General features: G+C 35.5%; 1 protein-coding gene across 6 annotated transcripts in view; it reads left to right on the plus strand.

Moving 5' to 3' along the window:
• PPP4R3B (protein phosphatase 4 regulatory subunit 3B) overlaps positions 1-21,135 on the plus strand; it is a 54,418-nt gene that overhangs the window by 25,615 nt on the left and 7,668 nt on the right. For 4 of the 6 annotated variants that reach the window (XM_059659781.1, XM_059659783.1, XM_059659782.1 and 1 more), the window contains 7 exons: positions 10,829-10,960; positions 12,322-12,424; positions 14,803-14,844; positions 16,451-16,609; positions 18,167-18,336; positions 20,243-20,382; positions 20,704-20,888. In XM_059659781.1, the coding sequence (XP_059515764.1) occupies positions 10,829-10,960; positions 12,322-12,424; positions 14,803-14,844; positions 16,451-16,609; positions 18,167-18,336; positions 20,243-20,382; positions 20,704-20,888 (931 nt within the window). The remainder of the gene's footprint in view (positions 1-10,828; positions 10,961-12,321; positions 12,425-14,802; positions 14,845-16,450; positions 16,610-18,166; positions 18,337-20,242; positions 20,383-20,703; positions 20,889-21,135) is intronic. The other 2 variants (XM_059659780.1, XM_059659784.1) reach the window with 2 other exon arrangements.

A 21,135-nucleotide genomic window follows, 5' to 3' on the forward strand; every position in this document is an offset into this window, starting at 1 on the left:
GTGTTTTTTAAAAACCCAACTAATGCTAATCTGACTTTAAAGAAATAAATATCTAGTTTATCTCACTGTTGATATTATTATATTAGTGCCATCCTTTACAAAAGGTAATTTTGAAGTTAGTGCTCAGTAATACATCCTTAGTGATGAGTATGATTAAAGGTATTCATTTTAAAATCAGGCCATGAGAAGAATAAGCAACTAATTCTAAGAATTCTTTTTTTTTTTAATTAAATCTTTATTGTTCAGATTATTACATTTGTTCCTCTTTTTCCCCCCCATAACTCCCCTCCTCCCAGTTCCCGCCCCACCCTCCGCCCTCACTCCCCACCCACTGTCCTCATCCATAGGTGCACGATTTTTGTCCAGTCTCTTTCCGCATCTCCCACACCCCTTTCCCCCCAAGAATAGTCAGTCCATTCCCTTTCTACGTCCCTGATTCTATTATGATCACCAGATTATTTATTCACTTGATTCTTAGATTCACTTGTTGATAGATGTATGTTTGTTGTTCATAATTTGTATCTTTACCTTTTTCTTCTTCTTCCTCTTCTTAAAGGATACCTTTCAGCATTTCATATAATACTGGTTTGGTGGTGATGAACTCCTTTAGCTTTTCCTTATCCGTGAAGCTCTTTATCTGACCTTCAATTCTGAATGATAGCTTTGCTGGATAAAGTAATCTTGGTTGTAGGTTCTTGGCATTCATCACTTTGAATATTTCTTGCCATTCCCTTCTGGCCTGCAAAGTTTCTGTTGAGAAATCAGCTGACAGTCGTATGGGTACTCCCTTGTAGGTAACTGAGTTACTTTCTCTTGCTGCTTTTAAGATTCTCTCTTTGTCTTTTGCTCTTGGCATTTTAATGATGATGTGTCTTGGTGTGGTCCTCTTTGGATTCCTTTTGTTTGGGGTTCTCTGCGCTTCCTGGACCTGTAAGTCTATTTCTTTCACCAGGTGGGGGAAGTTTTCTGTCATTATTTCTTCAAATAGGTTTTCAATATCTTGCTCTCTCTCATCTTCTGGCACCCCTATAATTCTGATGTTGGTACGCTTGAAGCTGTCCCAGAGGCTCCTTACACTATCTTCGTATTTTCGGATTCTTTTTTCATTTTGCTTTTCTGGTTGGGTTTTTTTTGCTTCTTCGCATTTCAAATCTTTGCCTTGATTCTTGCGCTCCTCTGGTCTGCTGTTGGGAGTCTGTATAGTATTCGTTATTTCAGTCCGTGTATGCTTAATTTCTAGTTGGTTCTTTATCATAACTTCGAGGGTCTCATTAGTTTTCTTGAGGATCTCACTACATTTATCGGCGGCTTCTAGACAGTTCTTAAGAGACCTTAAAAGTGTGGTTCTGAACTCAATATCCTCCATTGACAGTTTTGTCCTGTTTCTTTGTCTCCGCATATTTTATGCTTTCTTGGTGCACCCCCTAGTGGTCTTTGTGCGCAGTCTTGTTGTAGTTAAGCCTTGATTGTTGTCGGCAATACCGGGGGTGATTTGACCTCCAGGCTAACTGGCTATGAGAGTCCCTAAGAATTCTTAATTTTCTGTTTTTATTAGAAACAGAAAGGTTTTTTTTGTAATTTTTCAATTACAGTTTTTTGGTTTTTTTTTATAATTTTTCAATTACAGTATGCATACAGTATTATTTTATATTAGTTTCAGGTGTGCAGTATAGTGGCTAGACAATTATGTACTTCCCAAAGTGTTCCCCCAATACTTTCAGTAGTCACTTAGCATAGTTATTAAAATATTATTTTTTAATATGTTTTTATTGATTTTTAGGTAGAGAGGAAGGGAGAGGGAGACGGAGAGCTAGAAACATCTATGAGAGAGACACATCTATTGGCTGCCTCCTATATACCTCCTACTGGGGATCGAGCAGCAACCTTGGCATGTGTCCTGACCGGGAATCGAACCTAAGACTTCTTGGTCCATGGGACGATGCTCAATCCACTGAGCCATACCAGCTGGGTGATAATATTATCGACTATATTCCCTATGCTATACTTTACATCCCTGTGACTATTTTTAACTACCAATTTGCACTTCTTAATCCCTTCACCTTTTTCACCCAGTCCCCCAACTCCCCTCTGGCAGTCTATTTTCTCTATCTATGAGTCTGTTTACATTTCGTTTATTCCAGTGGTTTCAACCTTCCTAATGCTGCGATCCTTTAATACAGTTCCTCATGTTGTGGTGACCCCTAACCATAAAATTATTTTCGTTGCTACTTCATAACTGTAATTTTGCTACTGTTATGAATCGTAATGTAAATATCTGATATGCAGGATGTATTTTCATTGTTACAAATTGAACATAATTAAAGCATAGTGATTAATCACAAAAACAATATGTAGTTATATATGTGTTTTCTGATGGTCTTAGGCGACCCCTGTGAAAGGGTCGTTCGACCCCCAAAGGTTGAGAACCTCTGGTTTATTCATTTATTTTGTAGAACTATTTTCTTGATGCATGAGACTTAGAAAAGCAGTTATTGATTTCTAACTATAAAAAGTCCCTTTCTCAATTTTTTTTCTTGCAATCATAGTCTTCAAGGCCTTTCATTTCCCTGAATTTTCTGATATCTAACAATTTTATAATTTAAAAATCTTGTTGCCTCAAAATAATTCTTAGCCCACAAAAGAATATAATTTATATATTTTTTTAAATTTCAAAATAAAGGATCCTGCATGCTGAATTCTATATTGGGTTGGCTACAACTTTTAAAAAGAAAAAAAAATAACTTACATGTGTATTCAGTGGACTGTTGATATTTTGATGTTCTTTTAAATGCACAGCATTCAAACTCAAGTTCTTCCTGATATGAATATTAACATATGTGTTTGAGACACTAGGAAATATTAACATTTTTTATTGTAGTCATTTCTGTCCAAGCTGTTTGGGTGGATTTAGCAGTAACTGCTGTCTTTTTTTTGTTATGCCACAGATTTCACATTTTTATGCTAATGGCCTTTGAAACATCCAGTAATACTTATTTTAGAATCTGACTGAATAAGTAATACAGCTATTACTGAACTGCTTATTTTGGCAAGTATTTTCAGTGTATTTCTCACTTAGGAATAAATTCATGTTAATTTTTTTAGATATGACAATAGCATTGGGATTTTTTATTTTTATTTAAATATAGTTGTTGGGTTTATTTTTTAGGATTCCTTATTTTCATTTTTGAAAGGACTCTTAAAACACTTTTAAATATTTTGTGCTGAATTATTTATAGAATTATATACCTGAAATTCGCTTCAAAATAATTTTGGAGGGTGAAATTTGCTGTAATAAAAAGTTTTTAAAAATACATAAATTAATCTCCATGGGTTGGTTGACTGTTCAGTATTTTGTATTGAACATATCAAATTTTATTTCCTAAAACTGCATCAGTTTTTTTTAACCTTTTATTTTGAAGTAATTTTAAATTTATACAAAAGTGATAATAGTACAAAGAACTCCCATATACACTTCCCCCAGATTCCCTAGTTATTAACATTTTGTCTCCTATTTACTTTATCGTTTTTTCTTTGCTCATATTTGTATATATACATTTACATATACATAAAATTATTTTTGTTCTGAGCCATTGAAGAATAAAGTACAGAAATGATGGCATGATATATATCCCTTTATCCCTATTTACTTCAGTGTCTATCTACTAAAATCTCTGCATACATAACCACACTATAATTATAAAAATTAGGCAATTAACATTTTTACTTTATTTAACTACAGCCCTAATTTCAGATTTTGTCACTTGTCCCAGTAATACCCTTTTAGCCTAGAGTCTAGGGCCCTAGACAAAAACGGAAAGTTTCTGGTCTAGTATCCAACAATTTAGATTTGTCTAATGTTTCCTCCTTATTCACTTTAGGTTATGTCTTTGTCTCAGGAATAGTACAGAACTAACATTTAATTCAGTGTATCATATCAAGAAAATCCCCCAACTTTACAAAGAGTTTTGGTTCTGTTTGTCTAGGCTGTTTTGCCATTCCACAAATGTGAGGAGTTGAACCATTAAGTTCTTCTGTCTGATGTGAGGAGCTATTGTTTCTTTTTTCTAACATGTGAGAATGGATTGAAAGAACTATTGGTTCTATATTTGTAGCCTTCATTCAAGTTGCTGCAGAGTAAATTTCATGTGCATGACTTTTTTTTAAATTACTATATTTATATATATATATTTTAAATGAAAATGTTTCCACAACATCCATTGGTTATTTTTATTCTACTTCAGAATATTCTTCTTGCCCTTGCCATTCTTCTTTTATTTACTATATATAGCTAATGTTTTCTTTTCTTTTTTCTTTATTGATTCAGGTATTACATATGTGTCCTTATTGCCCCATTATCCCCCCATTCCCCCACTCAAAGTGTCAATGGAAAATTTTCATATAACTTTGTCATGATTGCCACTGTGCTGACAGTAACTGTCTAATTCCATAGATTATAAAATATATCTCAATATTAAGAAGTTAAATTATTTTTTCTTAGAAGCAATGAAATAAAGTATATTCTCTAGCTTTCCCAATCAGAAAATAGAGATGTCAGCTCTTAATCTGGATATTTTTCACAGTATAGCAAAATTCTTAAACCCACTTACATAGACTTTTTTTTTAAGTGTTTGCTTCTAAGAATAGTATGAGTTTCGAGTATAATGAAATGGGAGTATCATTTCTCTAAAACTTTGATTTAGAAATAACTAAAACATTGAAATATCTCCTAGAAACCATAGTTACTCACTGAAATGTTATTTAGGTAAGGAATGCGCAAACTTTTCTGCAATATCCTTAAGGTAAATAAGACTTGCTGGGTCGTATGGTCTGTCAAAACTACTTAACCCTGCCACTATAGTAAGAACTGTCCATAGACAGTTTGAAAATGAGTAGGCTTGGCTATGTTCCAGTATATGTACAAAATAGGCAATTAGCCAGGTAGTTTTGTAGTTTGCTGACCCTGGATTTTGACCCCTGTGTCAGAACATTTCAGCTAAATGATGCTGCCATTTACAGGCTGGTTCTCATTTGAAGGTTATAATTGAAGGAGCTACTATGGTGGTACTGTATATATAAAAAGAAATAAAACAAAAAGAGACCATCGGGATAAGCAAGCATTAATAGGAAGGAAGTTTGGGAATTATTTTAAGACTATACATTTAAAAGAGTGTTCTCTCAAATATTTATTGATGCCCCAGCATTGCAATAAATTCATTGCACTTACTCTGTAATGACATTTATGTATATATGTATTTTCCTTACCTGAGGATATATATTTTTTTATTTTTGGAGAAAGAGAGAAACATTGATATGAGAGAGAAACATTTATCAGCTGCCTCCTATTACACATACCCACTGGGGATTGAACCCACAACCTTGATATATACCTTGAACGGAAATTGAACCCACAGTCTTTCGGTGTACAGGACAGGCTCCAACTAACTGAACCCCCCAAACACGGCTGTAAATTTTTAGATCAAGTTATCATTTGACATCTGAAGGAATTTTCTGGTAGTTTGTCTTAACATATTTGTTATTTTGCTGCAATTGCTTGAGCATGAGTTTTCTAGCCTGAGTAATGACATTGTTGGATAAGCAGATTAAGGAAAATTGGATTTGTACTTGTGTTTTACTGTCAGTAAAGAACTCTAGCAGACAATTAGCAATGCTAGCTTGAATTTTGACAGAGTGGTCCCAACTTCGGTGATCTTCTGTTCCAGTTCCCTTGTTATGCCATTAGAGAAATAGGCCTGGAGGAGTTAATCGGGCCACTTAGATAGCTGGTTATGGCAGTACTGCATTTAGAGGCTGGGTCTTTTGATTTAGCTATTTATTCAGTTCACCAGGCTTACTCTATTGTGTTAATTAAGAAATGCCTTACAAAATCCAGGTGAGAGGTTATAGCACCTTGGTGGAGCACAGAAATGAGAAAAGATGCATTGAAGGGGTAATAACAGTTTCACTTTACCCACGTCCTTCCTTCCCCAAGCCAATACAGAACTATGCTGAGAAAGATCCCCTGGACCAATGAATTCTCACTTATGGGAAAGAAAAAAAAGCAAAGTGAGGGTCTGACATCCCCAGCCTTTCAGGGTACTACCGAGAGAATCACTTTTTTCATGCTTCTGCCAGAACACTGAGGAATCATCTCGCAATAGCTAAGAACAAATACCACTGCACAAGCCTCAAAAGCTGGTCTGAGTACCCCAGTAAGAGACCCCACCTGCTGGCCCAACCAGAACCTCTGGCCAGGCTGACTGGTGAAGGGCTTTCTTTGCCAAAGCTGGTCTGTAAAGACTGGGCAAGATAACTGCTTCTTAAGATGTGCAGACACCAACACAAATCTATAGAGTTCATGAAGAATCAGGGAAATTTGACACCACCAAAGAAACAAAATAAAGCTCCAGTAGCTGACCCAAAAAAAATGGAGAACTATAGTATAGGGAATATAGTCGATAATCCTATCTAATAAAAGAGAAACATGGTAATTAGCCGTAGGTCCGCTACCCTTCCCGTTGGCTAATCAGGGCGATATGCAAATTAACTGCCAGCCAAGATGGCGGCCGGCAGCCAGGCTACTGATACGAACAAGAGGCTTGCTTGCTTCAGTGACGGAGGACTCCAACGTTCTCCTCCTGCCGCTGCTGGGCTCTGAGCTGCTAAGAAACATTGTTACAAATATAGAAGCTAAACAAAACCCCAGAAGCCTGTTTTCAGTCAGCCGGGATCTCAGAGCTGGAGTCGCAACAAAGTTTCAAATACAGAAAGTAAACAAAGCCATAAACCTGCTCTCAGCAGTGAGGCCTCACAGCTAAAGCCAGCTCTCAGCTACAGTGACAGCCATAAATCCAAGAATAAAAAAAAAAAAAGCGGGGAGCTTCAGTCACCCACCAGCCTGAAAACGGCCCTCAGCCCCTCACCCAGACAGGCCAGGCACCCCAATGGGGACCCCCACCCTGAAGGGTGTGTGACCAGCTGCAAACAGCCATCAGCCCCTCACCCAGGCTGGCCAGGCACCCCAGTGGGGACCCCCACCCTGATCCAGGACACCCTTCAGGGCAAACCAGCCGGCCCCCACCCGTGCACCAGGCCTCTATCCTATATAGTAAAAGGGTAATATGCCTCCCAGCACCGGGATCAGCGAGGCCGCCTGACCCCTGGAGCAGCGTGACAGGGGGCAGCGCCCAAACCCCCTGATCGCCCTGCGGCTCTGTGTGTCACGGGGCGGGGCCACAACCTCCCTATCCGCACTGCTCTGTTCGTGACAGGGGAAGGCGCCCCAACCCCCTGATCAGCCCTGCTCTGTGCCTGATAGGGGGGAGTGCCCCAACCCCCTGATCGGCCCTGCTCTGTGGGTGATGGGGCGGCGCCCCAACCCCCCAATTGGCCCTACCCTGAGTGTGACTGAGGGTGGCATCACAACCTCCTGATCGGCCCTGCTCTGTGCATGACAGGGGGGAGCTCCCCAACCCCCTAATCAGCCCTGCTCTGTGCGTGACGAGGCAGCGCCCCAACCCCCTGACCGGCCAGCTCTGTATGTGACAGGGGTGGCACCCCAAATCCCGCAATCTCCCCATCGACCCTGCTTTGAGTGTGAAAGGGAGCGGCGCCCCAGCCCCCCAATTGGCCCTACCCTGAGCGTGACTGAGGGTGGCATCTCAACCTCCTGATCCGCCCTGCTCTGTGCATGACGGGGTGGCGCCCCAAATCCCCAATCAGCCCTGCTCTGAGCCCGACCAGGGGCTGCGGGCCAGGCACCTAGGGATTCGGCTTGCCCTCTGCCACCCGGGAGTGGGCCTAAGCCAGCAGGTCGTTCTCTCCCGAGGGGTCCCAGACTGTGAGAGGGCACAAGTGGGGCTGAGGGACACCCCCCTCCCCGCCAGTGCACAAATTTTTGTGCACCGGGCCTCTAGTATTGTAATAACTACCTATGTATGGTGCCAGATGTGTACTAGAATTATTGGGGCATCACTTGGCAAATTATATGATTGTCTAATCACTATGCTGTGCACCTGAAACTCATATAAAATAATATTAAATTTAACTATAATTGAAAAATAACATTTAAAGTATTAAAGATAAATACATAAGTAAATTTGGGGGGAAATGGAGAACTTTGACCTGCTTAACAAAGAATTCAAAATAATTATCTTAAAGAAGAAGCTCAGTGAGGTACAAGAAAACAGTTAGATAACTAAATGAAATCAAGAAAACAATACATAAACAAAATGAATTCAACAAAGAGATAGAAACCATAGAAAAGAACCAAAGGAAATCCTAGAGCTGAAAAATACAATGACTGAACTGAAGAAGATCAATAATTAGCTTCTACAGCAGAATCGATCAAGCAATAGAAAAAAATCAGAGAACATGAGAATGAAAAAAAATGAAGAAAGCATACATGAATTAATGGAACACCACAAAGTAAAACAATACAGGAGGGCAAAAGTAGGTTTACAGTTGTAATACGAATCCTATCTAATAAAAAAACAAAAAAGGTAATTGACCGTACCTTCGCTACACTTCCCATTGGCTAATCAGCACCATGTGCAAATTAGCTTCCATTTGCATACTGCAGGCAGGGCTGGCCGGGCTTAGGCGGTGCGATCGAGTCACCTAAGCCCGCCCCAGCCGGGACCCCCGTGTGCTGCCTAAGCCCTGCTGCCACCTGGGCCTGCTCCTGGGATCGCCATGGCAATCCCAGAGCAGGCAAGTGCGGAGGGCTACCTGCCCCCAGGTGGGCCTGCTCCTGGGATCGCCATGGCGATCCCAGAGCAGGAAAGTTCCCCACAGGCAGCACCCAGCAGGGCCTGCCCCCAGTCTCTGCAGTGATCCGGTGATCCATGAGCAGGAAAGCGCAGTCTGCAGGCAGCACCCCACCCTGGCCACAGCTCAAGGGAGAGAAAAACACGCAGTGGAGGCCAGGAGCCTGAGAGATCAACACAGAGGGGCACCTGCTCCAAGCCTCCACAGTGTGGCTGGGGCAGGCCCCCAGCAGACACACACACTCTCACACACACACACACACACACACACACACACAGCGCCTGCTCCGAGCCTCTGCTGCCAGACTGTGGCCGTCAGTAGGACATCCACTGAGGGCTCCTGGACTGTGAGAGGGGCAGGCTGGGCTAAGGGCGAATTTCGTGCACCAGGCCTCTAGTAAATTATAATACAATTAAAAAATTTTATTTCCTCTTTGAAAAAATTTCATTCTCTATTGCCATGATAGAATGTATTTATTAGTGTTCAAATTTGGAAACATGGTAGAGGGTAGGGTTCTAATATTTTTTTAAGTATATTTTTACTGATTTCAGAAGGAGGGAGGGAAAAGAAGAGAGAGAGATAGAAACATCAGTGATGAGAGAGAATCATTGATTGACTGCCTCCTGTATACCCCCTATTAGGGATCAAGCTCGCAACCCCTGCATGTGCCATGACCAGGAATTGAACCAGTGACTCCTGGTTCATGGTGGATGCTCAACCACTGAGCCACACCGGTCAGGCTAGGGTTCTAATTTTAAGCAGTTAAGTTGCCATGACATGGTTTTGTTGGTTCTTTATTGCTTTAAGTTCATAAATAAACAATTCACAGGGATATGTTACTTTTGGATAAAAGTAAATTAAGTTTGGACAGGGCTAACAAAACAAAATAATAACATAGACTGCTTTATTCTGAAGCTTTCTATTTATTACTTTCCAGAATTCTCCCAATTTAAGACATTTATCTTCATTCCATGCAGTTCCCTTATTTCATCTCCTTCAGTTACTACCTTTCTTCCCTCAATAATAAACATATTTTCAAATCCACAGAGTTGATACCAAAACTTTTTGACATGAACAATCAGTTTGTATCCTAATTTAATGCTTAAGATTTCTACTTTAAAAATACAAGCAGAAGCTGCTTTGTAGCTGCAAGCTGTTTTGTAGCTCTGTATATTAAGACCCAAGAGCATGTTGCTAATATAATAATAAATCTATTTGGTATTAGGTCATTATATAACACTAGAGGCCTGGTGCACAAAATTCGTGTACTCAGGGGGGTTCCCTCAGCCCTGCCTGTGCCCTCTCACAGTCCAGGAGCCCTCGGGGGATGTCCAACTGCCAACTCCCCATGGGCCTACAGGTGGGAGAGGCTCCTGCCACTGCCGCTGCACTTGCCAGCCTTAAGCCTGGCTTCTGGCTGAGCAGCGCTCCCCCTGTAGGAGTGCACTGACCACCAGGGGGCAGCTCCTGCATTGAGCATCTGCCCCCTGGTGGTCAGTGCACATCATAGTGACTGGTCATTCCGCCGTTCAGTCTATTTGTATATTAGCCTTTTATTATATAAGATGTGCATCCATTCACATGTGGAGAATTGTGTACTGGGTTATTTTCTCTCGCTCTTTTTTTTTTTTTTTTTTTTTTGCTAGAAAGGATTTTCTAGTTAGAAGCTGAGATAAGCTGTGTTTGGGAGTGGAGAGGGTATCACTGTATAATCTTGCTTGTTTAGTCAACTTCTAAATTCATACCTGACACTGAAACTTAGAATAAGAATGTTAGAACCTCCAGTGAACTAGAATCACTGATAAATGGCTTTATTTTCCACTTCTTTATATTAATGGTATCGTAAGGTGTAGCATGCTCTGCTTTTTTTTTTTTTAATATAAGTGGGCTTTTTCTCTCTAGTGTGCTTAAATAGAACTTTAGAAAACATTAGGAAGAAAAGAGCTTAAATAAGTTCATATATTCTTTGTGGGGTATTTCCTATGTGATTCTAATTTTGTTCTTTCAGCTGGTATATTTGTCATATTTCCAAACCAGGTCTAATGGAAACATTTTCTTTCAGGATATCCTTCTCATTAATGTAGTAATTGAACAAATGATCTGTGATACTGATCCTGAGCTAGGAGGTGCTGTTCAGTTAATGGGACTTCTTCGTACTCTGATTGATCCAGAGAACATGCTGGCTACAACTAATGTAAGAAATTATTGTGAGATTCTTTTTTTTTTTTTTTTAAGTTTTGATCTAATCAGCTGTGGGTGTTTTTTTTAATGTAATTGTAAATATAGAAATTTTGAAAATGTGTACAATATTGAAAAACAATAAATAGTTACGTATTTGTATACTTGGTATTCAAGTAGCATTGGTGTTCCTATAACAGTTCACTTGGCAGAATACAATCATGTAATGTATAAAATCTTAGTGAAACGTTAGCACTTCTGTTTTGACCCTGGGCCTTTAAGAAGTATGTTAACTTCTTAAAAATTAATATACAACAATGTGAATATACTTAACAGTAGTGAGCTATAAATGTAAAGGTGGTTAAATGGTAAGTTTTGTTGGTTTTTTATTATAATAAGAAAGGAAAAATTATGCGACATCATATATTGCATGTATACAAACCTAAATAGTATAGCCTACTGCACCTAGGCTATTTGGAATATCACCATCGTGTATGTTTTTTGTCATTGGCCAAACTGTCATTATGTAGTGCATAAATAAAATATTAAAAATATATCCTCTTTTTTATCTAAATAAATTTATATGTATAAAAGTACTTACAACTGATATAAGCTATAACATGAATTGTTTATTAAATCATTCCTTCATAATTTTTTTTAAAAAGAAAAACTTTGTATTGAATGGTCTCAACTGCATAGTAAAAAAAAAAGTCAATGAAAATAGAAAGACTTAAGAAACTTTCCCAAAATATTAATAGTAATTGTCTCAAACTAATGGGATATTTTTTCTTTATAAAATGTCCTCATATTTAGAAAACATGTATTACTTTAAAATTATATACAAATATATTGGGCCAGTTGTATAAAAAGGTAGTAGCCCAGAAAATAAAAAAGCATTTTTTTCAAATTTCCAAAAACGTTTTAAAAGTAGATCTAAATTCTATTCTATTCTGTTGCTAGTGGCTTGATAAATTGATTTGGTGGATTTCCAAATTTGGATATATTGTGAAATATGGAGTATCAAATTTTAAATAGTTAAGTTGCTCTTATATTGCTTGATAGATTCTTCATTGCATTTCAGATCATAGCATATTCGAAAAAAATTGTTCTGACTAATTACCTAAAAACAAATGTTTTTCATACTATCTGATCTTTTTCTTGCTTTCATTTTTATTTGTAATATGAAATAGATTTGATTTTTTCATTCTGCCTAAGTAAGATTAAGGTGAATATACTAGTTTTTTGGTTCTTTCACAGTATCTTAAAGTGTCTGTTGTTTGTGTATGACCTGCTAATTTTTTTTTCACACTGCTAATTCTTGAAGACATGTTATCAATTATAAAGGTAATAAAGTATTTTTTAAATTTTTTGTTTCAGAAAACTGAAAAAAGTGAATTTCTAAATTTCTTCTACAACCATTGTATGCATGTCCTCACAGCACCACTTTTAACCAATACTTCAGAAGACAGATATGAAAAGGGTAGGGTTTCTTACTTATCTGCTTATGATTTCTGTTTTTAAAGAGTAAAATAAGTATTATAAGTGACAAGCTCTTTACTTAGTTCTTTATTTGGTGTAGTTTATATATTCACAAATCATCAGCTACAATTTCTGGCTTCAGTTTATTGAAGTGGAATGATAACCTAAAACATTTTTTTTTAATTTAATCTTTATTGTTGAAAGTATTACACATGTCCCTCTTTTCCCCCCACCCAGCCTAAAGTTTTTTTTAAGCAGTCTGAGTGCAAAGTGCAAATCCTACTATGGTTTTATGTACTTCCCATTAAGTATTCATAGTTGTGTACATCTCATTTGGCAACAGTTTTTATTGATTTCTACTGTATTTCTGTATTCTGTAAATCTGTATTTCATCAGTTTGCAATATTTAAATAATGTAATCATACTACCAAATATAAGTATCATAAACAAATCATTGACTTATCAGAATATCACTCAACTTATGAAATGAGATATGTGAAGGACATATTCTCTTAGACAGTTGGTTAATTTGAGTCAGTTAAGAGAATGTGTACTAAACTAATAAAGTTGTAGAAGAGGCATACCCACATAATATCATCAATTCTATTTCTGAGTATATATTCTAGGGAACATTTATGCATATGCATGACAGTTTCAAGAGTGTTGTTGCTTTGTTCATGGTAGGAAAATTAAAGTGTGGTATATGTATATATTGGCAGTTAAAATAATTGAATATATATTGATCTGTCATCTGACTAGTTCTCAAAAATGTAAAGTTGAATGGGTAAAAAATTTATTGCAGAATGGTTCCATTTACATAAAATAAATACTCTTTAAACATTCAGTTTAAAATAAAACACTTCCAGCATATAGAAATATTTAGATTATAGCTTGACAGACATCCATATACCTCCTATTGGCTCTCCCATTCTCATTCCACCCCACCTACCAATATCCTTCAAGGAATGCTGAATTTGGAGTTTATCACCCCTAATGCTCATTTATGTTATTATGACATGTATAATGCATTACTTTTCATGTTTTCAAACTTGATATGCATTGATTTCAATTGTATATAATCTGCAATTTTTTTTACCCACTGCTTTTTGTTTTTTAATCCTCACTGGAGTATATTTTTGGAAGGAGGGAGGAGAGAGAAACATCAATTGATTGCCTCTGTATGCAATCGTCATATATATATATATATATATGTATATATATATAGTAGAGGCCCGGGGCACAAAAATTTGTGCATTCGGGAGGGTCCCTCAGCCCGGCCTGTGCCCTCTCACAGTCTGGGACCCCTTGGGGGATGACCACCTGCTGGCTTAGGCCTGCTCCCCTGGGGATTGGGCCTAAGCTGGCAGTCAGACATCCCTCTGGCAGCCCAGAGCCCTTGGGGGATGTCCACTTGCCAGCAGGAAGCAGGCCTAAGCTGCAGTCGGACATCCTTAGTGCTGCTGAGGAGGTGGGAGAGGCTCCCACCACCACCGCTGTACTGGCAGCCATCAGCCTGGCTTGTGGCTGAGCAGAGCTCCCCTGTGGGAGCGCACTGACCACCAGGGGGCAGCTCCTGCATTGAGCGTCTGCCCCCTTGGTGGTCAGTGTGTGTCATAGTGACCAGTCATTCCCAGTCCTTCTGCTGTTAGGGTCAATTTGCATATTACCCTTTTATTATATAGGATATATACACACACACATACATATACACACATATGTATAATTTTTATTTATTTCAGAGGAAAGGAGAGAGAGAGAGAAATATTGATGGTGAGAAAGAATCATTGATCAGCTGCCCCCTGCACGCCTCACAGGAATCAAGCCCACAACCCGGGCATGTGCCCTGACTGGGAATCGAACCATGACCTCCTGGTTCATAGGTCGACACTCTACCACTGAATCTTGCTGGCTGGGCCCGATCAATTCTCTTTAATCATTGCTGTTTCTATATCTCTCTCCCTTTCCCTTCTTCTCTCTGAAATCAGTAAAAACATTTTTTTAAAAAAAATCAAAGCATAAATCATCTATTATTAACATTTGTGTTATTATAGAACTTAAGAAATATCTATATGGATAGATATATTCAGATTGTTGGAGGATGGCTGAGAGAAGATAAAAAGTTGACATATCAGTCTTATCTCTGGTTGTAATCTCATTTTTTATCAGAACATTTATAATTTTCTTTTAATAACTTCTTGTCTATAACCAGTTCTATAAAAGACTGCAGATAAAGGTATAATATTGAACTGAATATAATAACAACTAATTCTTAGTGGTTATTATGTAGATAAAAGGAGATTATGTGCTTTCTATATTGTAGTGCCAGGGAAGTATGAAATATTATTACTGAAGTAACTGATTTTCAAATTTTTTTATTAGATAATATAGTTGGATCTAACAAAAACAGTATGATTTGTCCTGGTAAGTATATGTTTTTATTTTATTAACTAATGCAAATAGTAAACTTTTTCCTCCTCAGAGTAGAATATACTTGTACAAAGCTAATAAGAAAAGCATATTTTCACCAAAAACAGAATCCAAAAATACTCTTTTTTTCTTTATTACAAAGAAAATATTCCTCTTTCTCCCATATTAAAAAAAAAATGGAAAACCATTTGGAATTTGGTTTGTTTCTGTAGATTTAGAAATGTTTTTTGATATTTTTTGAGAAGACATCTGGACATTGGTGATTTAGTTTATGCTTATTTTTGAAATCTAGTAAACTAAGACCAATTAGTTAGGAATTAGTGTTTATAACAGCCTTGTGTTTAAATTTTATTTATAAATCTGAGTGGAAACACTTGCTTTTACTTGTAACATGCATACCAGGTATGGGCTTGGTAGTAGAGAAAATATGCCTGTGTACCCAGCATCCTGTCTGTTTTACCAGGTTTATCAAAGCTGTAGAAAAGCCATTTTCAAAGGAGACAGTTCAGATATTGGATGAGTAATTTTAATTAACATGGTAGATCATTGCCACAAAATCTTTTGTAAGTAAAATTTGGGAATTGAGAAATTAAAATAGTTTAATTGTAAGGTACTAGTTCAAATGTTGGTTGTTATACAAATTGGTCCGGAGCAAGTAAGACTCTTTACATGATCTAAAGTAGAAAAGATCTTTGAAAAACCAGAATTGTATTTTGTATATTTAATGGTCATTCTGTTATTTAAAAGAATGTTAATTTATTCCTGAAAAATAAAATAGTTGTACCAGGTGATGTCAGTTATTTTTTTTCTATTTTACAAGACTGTGATTCCATAAATTGCTCACAGTTTAATATTTTCTTATCTAAAATTTTCATAGTAGGTGTAGATAATTACCTATATAAGCCCTTCAATTATATTCAATTTTGAGCTCTGGAAGCAGTTTGAAATCATTCCATGAATGTATAAACCAAAGCCTCTTGAAAATAAAGCTAGTATATTTCAGTAGACCTCTCATGGGTATTATGGTTTGACGTTAAAAAGATCAGTGTTAAAAAAAAAAAAAAAAAAAAAAAAAAAAACTTGATGGAACATTTTTCACTTGATATTCAAATAGCCGAAAATGTTATTTTCTTAAAAATATTTTTAAAGAAAGCATATTAATTTTTCTTGGGAAATTTGCATTGCACCATTTTAGGCAAAAAGTTTGAGGTACATTCTCCCTTACTGTGGACCCCTTTATAGATTTATTAATATTAACCACTACAATAGTATGTATTAAAGAAACATTACCAAGAAAATCTCAGTGTATTGAGGGTTTTATTATCATGTTTGTAAACTTTTATTGAGGGTTTTTTCCCTCTTAACATTATTAAATATACAGGAGCCTTAGAAAAGTATCTAGTAACTAGGTAAAATTTACAATGCTTCTGGAGAGTCTGCCTAATGAAAAAGTAAAAATCTATAGCTTCTTTAATTGATATAAAAATGAGAAGGAAATATAATTTTACTTTTGTTCTAAAATATAGGATATGAGCTTTATTCTTTCTTTTACTGAGATGTATTGCAGTATTTGACTTTCATGTGATGACTTTCTTTGTAGATAATTATCAAACAGCACAGCTGCTTGCTCTAATTTTAGAGCTACTCACATTTTGTGTGGAACATCACACATATCACATAAAAAACTATATTATGAACAAGGACTTGCTAAGAAGAGTCTTGGTCTTGATGAATTCAAAGCATACTTTCCTGGCATTGTGTAAGTAACAATTTAAGTGAACAGTCTAGTAAAATGTTTTAAGGAATAACATTTTTAATAGAGATAAAAGCCAAAGTTACCCATGTGAATTTATTTTTTAGCAGTATATTTGCTATTAAAAAGATGATTATGAGAAATACTGATCTTTTATATAATGAATAAGAGGAATAGGTCATAGTGCTTCCCCACCCACATATATTTGTTCACATTTAGATTCAATTAGCTTAATTGGGATCCCAGTGCAAAGATAGTAATTTACTAATAGAACTAGTCTTACTATCTTTTACATCTGCTTCATAATATTGTTATTTAGTAGTGACTATATTTTTGAGATATGGGCCTTGATATATTTTTGTTGTGTAACTCAGGTTATTTATTGAACTTGTAAAATATTTGCTACAATGTTGATTTTTGGAAAATTTTTCTTTCCTCTTCATAATTTCACTTGCAAATAGAAATAAATAAGCTTTCTTTTCCTTTCAAGTAAAAAGAGTTGTATGGGTTTTTTCTGAGCATAAAAATTATAATTTAAATGTAAGCATTAACTTAATGTATAGAGAAAAGGTTAATCTCCCTAATACTTCTTTTATTTTTAAGGCCTTAAAGTCGCCTCTACCTGTACTGTTAACTACCTGTACTGTTTCTTTTCCATTCCTTTTTCCATACTTGTCAAGATTTACATAAACATATTCACACGGGTTTTTTTGTTGTTGTTTTTTTTTACAAAAACAGGCTTATACTAACATACTTACAAGTCCCTTAATATTACTGTAGGTCAGTGGATATGGTGTGAACCAATTTTTGTTTCCTAAACACACTCGAGTAATATTTCTTAGAGTGGCTCTTCCACATTTATTTTGCCATTCTCTAATACATGGATTGCAAAATTGTTTGAGTATTTTGCCACTCCAAACAACACTGTAGTAAATAGTCTAATATGTAAATCTTTCATATACTAGTTGATTTTTTCTAATAATGGGATTGCCAGGACAAAATGTTTATGTATTTTAATATGTTCTTTTAAATTTTAATTAGACATACAGCTTCCAGATTTCTTTCCCAAAGATTAAAGCACTTGATATTCTTCTAGCACTTGATGTTTGTTACTATTTTTTTTAAATGTTATCAAACTAATGATGGAAAATGTGGTATTCCCTTTGTGTATTAATATACATAAACATATTTTTCTTGGCAACATTTTTTTATTTTTTAGTGCTTTTGTATTTTATCTGTTATACCCACACTGTTCTGAGTATTACCAACATTTGTGTTTTGAGGTTTTAGTGTATTTTTTAATCTCTACTATGGAGCTACCTGCGTAGGTAGTTTATTTATCTTCCAATAGCCAATTATTGGGGATTATTTTTATTAGCTCTGGCTACTAATTTGTACAGGTTTTGAATGGTCTTTCCCTATTTTTTTCAAAGCCCAATAATTTTTAGTGCACAATTTTGCTTTTCATTCTAAAAGACTATATACATTATTTTATGTAAAAATACTTATATAATGATTAATATTAGTAAGACCATTGACTTATTCCATCTTATTTTTAATCAGGTGCTCTTCGTTTTATGCGGCGGATAATTGGCCTTAAAGATGAATTTTATAATCGTTACATCACAAAGGGAAATCTTTTTGAGCCAGTTATAAATGCTCTTCTGGATAATGGAACTCGGTACAATTTGTTAAATTCAGCTGTTATTGAGTTATTTGAATTTATAAGAGTGGTAAGTTTATATCAAATGATTCTTAGTAAAGTAGAATAATTATATATTTAGTGATGTTAATATTTTAAATTGAGAAATTTAGCATAGTCTTTGGACCCATATTTATTCTATAATCTTCTTAGTTCCATTTACTTGCCAAGTGTATCAGGATGAAATTTGGCATATGTGGACATTTCAGTCAAGCATGCCATTCATGTGATCTCTTTGATCAATTGTAGGGGTAGTGATAAAAATGAATAGGAAGATTGAAAATAATTTCTTTGTTAGACACTCATATGAGATGCATAAAAATAGGATATTATGGAATTTTAAGTTGAAGAAATCAGAGAGTTAGATGGATTACTCCAACTGCCTTATTTTACCAATGAGGGACTTGAGATGCCCAAAGTAATTAAGTGACCTATTCAAGAGCATCCATTTGGTTAGGAGCACAGTCAGGGTTTGAAGTTATGTTACAACTCAAGTTCAGACAACAAAAGATTTGTGATACCACCAGGGAAAGTGGCCACATGGTTAGAAAGAACTTGAAAAAAGAAAGTCAAAGCTAGAAATTCATTTTCTAGTTTTGTTTCTGACGAATCAGATTTCTAGTGATGACATGCTATTTTCACATGAAGATTATTTGAGCAACTGGATTGTTTTTCTAATATTGGTCACTTGCCAAAAGTATGATACTCTAAAGGATGAAGAGGATAGAACTGCTATCTTTAGCCTTTAGAAAAGAGGAAATGTGAGGTTTTTTGTTTTGTTTGTTGTTATTGTTTTTCTAAAAATAATTGTTAACTAGCTCAAGCTCACCAAGTATCTGAACCCAGCTTCACAGTACACTGTTCTAATGAATCAGAGATTTATTTTTACATTTTTTTCCTTTAAAATGTTTAATGAGATACTAATAAATCATAGGGTTGACAAACCCATTTCTATCCCTGTGGTTGATTTTTGTCTTTCTGAAAATATAAATGGTTGATAAATGTACATTGAATCCTAAAATTTATCTTTTTGTTGAGTGTACAACACAGACCATTTTACATAGATTTCTGATTTTTCTTCTTGGCTTTTATTTATTTATTTATTTTTGAGATGTCCAGGAAAACTCATTTAAAGACTTAAAATCCTTTATGCAGTCAGATTATGGTGGATCATTTAAAGAAGTGGCCTGTGTATTTCTTACTATAGTATTAAAGTCCTGAATCACAACTTTAATTATTTTTAATAATGAGCCTTCTTTGTACCCATTCATTGCAATGATCATTTAAAATGGTTATTTGGAATTTAGAAGTTGTTACTACCAGTTTATTTCACAAATATTATACCATTGGAAAGAAGACAGGGAATAAACTATTATACGAGTTAATACTTTATCGGATCTGTACAGGTAATGTAGTCTGAGGAATCTATGTGTATACTTTAGGCAAGGCTTATCCCATTTTGATAGGATGTCATGTTAAATGAGAAGTCCTTAAGTAATACCTAACGTTTATTGAAAATATAATTTCAAAATCTGCTTTCTAATTAGTTTTGTGCTCTTGACCAGGCCATTCAACTTCTCTTAGTGCCTCAGCTCCTTTTCTATAAAATCGGTCCAATAAAGCTTATTACATGAAAGTGCTTTTTAAATTGTAAAGTGCTACATAAGTGTGAAAAATGAACAGAAGGCATAAATTAAATACATTTACTTTTGAAATGTTCTTTATAATCCCCCAAAAGGGCTCCAGTGAATTGCTTCTTTTTTCCAAGTTTTCTGTGGAGTCCTAGCTCATGTATAAAGAAACTAGAACATTTATTTTTGGAAGGTGATTTTGAAACACCTTTTTTGATCAGTTTTGGAATTATTTTTAAAATTTTTAAGTCTTTCTCCTAACAAGCATTGTATTATATTTGAAATCTAAATTTTGTGCTTATACAGGAAGATATCAAGTCTCTTACTGCACATATAGTTGAAAACTTTTATAAAGCACTTGAATCGATTGAATATGTTCAGACATTCAAAGGATTGAAGACTAAATATGAGCAAGAAAAAGACAGACAAAATCAGAAACTGAACAGGTATTGTTTAAGTATATTGCATTTATAGCATATAAATTTATGTCCAAAATCACATATAGTTGGATTTGAAATTTACCCAGGAATTTTCTTACCATCATTAGATAGGACAGGATTATATGTAGGAAAGTAGGATATTCTCCCTATCCCAAATTTTTTATATGAAAAATTACTGCTCCATATTGTAACTCAAGATAAATTTTAATTAATAAATATTATCCAACTAAAATTATTTCAGATCCTCTAGGTCATACATAATTATTATCAATTTTAATCATATGAATTTTAAGTCATTACTCAATATGTATGGTATGTTTCTTACAGTGTACCGTCTATATTGCGTAGTAACAGATTTCGCAGAGATGCAAAAGCCTTGGAAGAGGATGAAGAAATGTGGTTTAATGAAGATGAAGAGGAGGAAGGAAAAACAGTTGTGGCACCAGTGGAAAAATCTAAGCCAGAAGATGATTTTCCAGATAGTTATGAAAAATTTATGGAGACTAAGAAAGGTATTAAAATTTTGAATTTTTAAATAGCGCACCCTCTTATAACTAATACAGAAATTATCCATTTGCTTGTAAAGGTCTGTCCATGTTTATACAGCATAAAAGACATAAAGTTTATGCTGAATCATAATTTTCAAATTATGTACTTTTTCTAAATTTGTTTGGGATTTCTTTTCATGGTTTTTTGTTTTTGTTTTTGTTTTTGTTTTGTTTTTTTTATTGCTTAAAGTATTACAAAGGGTATTACATA

Source organism: Myotis daubentonii, chromosome 12, assembly GCF_963259705.1.
Source record: "Myotis daubentonii chromosome 12, mMyoDau2.1, whole genome shotgun sequence".
Lineage (NCBI taxonomy): Eukaryota > Metazoa > Chordata > Mammalia > Chiroptera > Vespertilionidae > Myotis > Myotis daubentonii.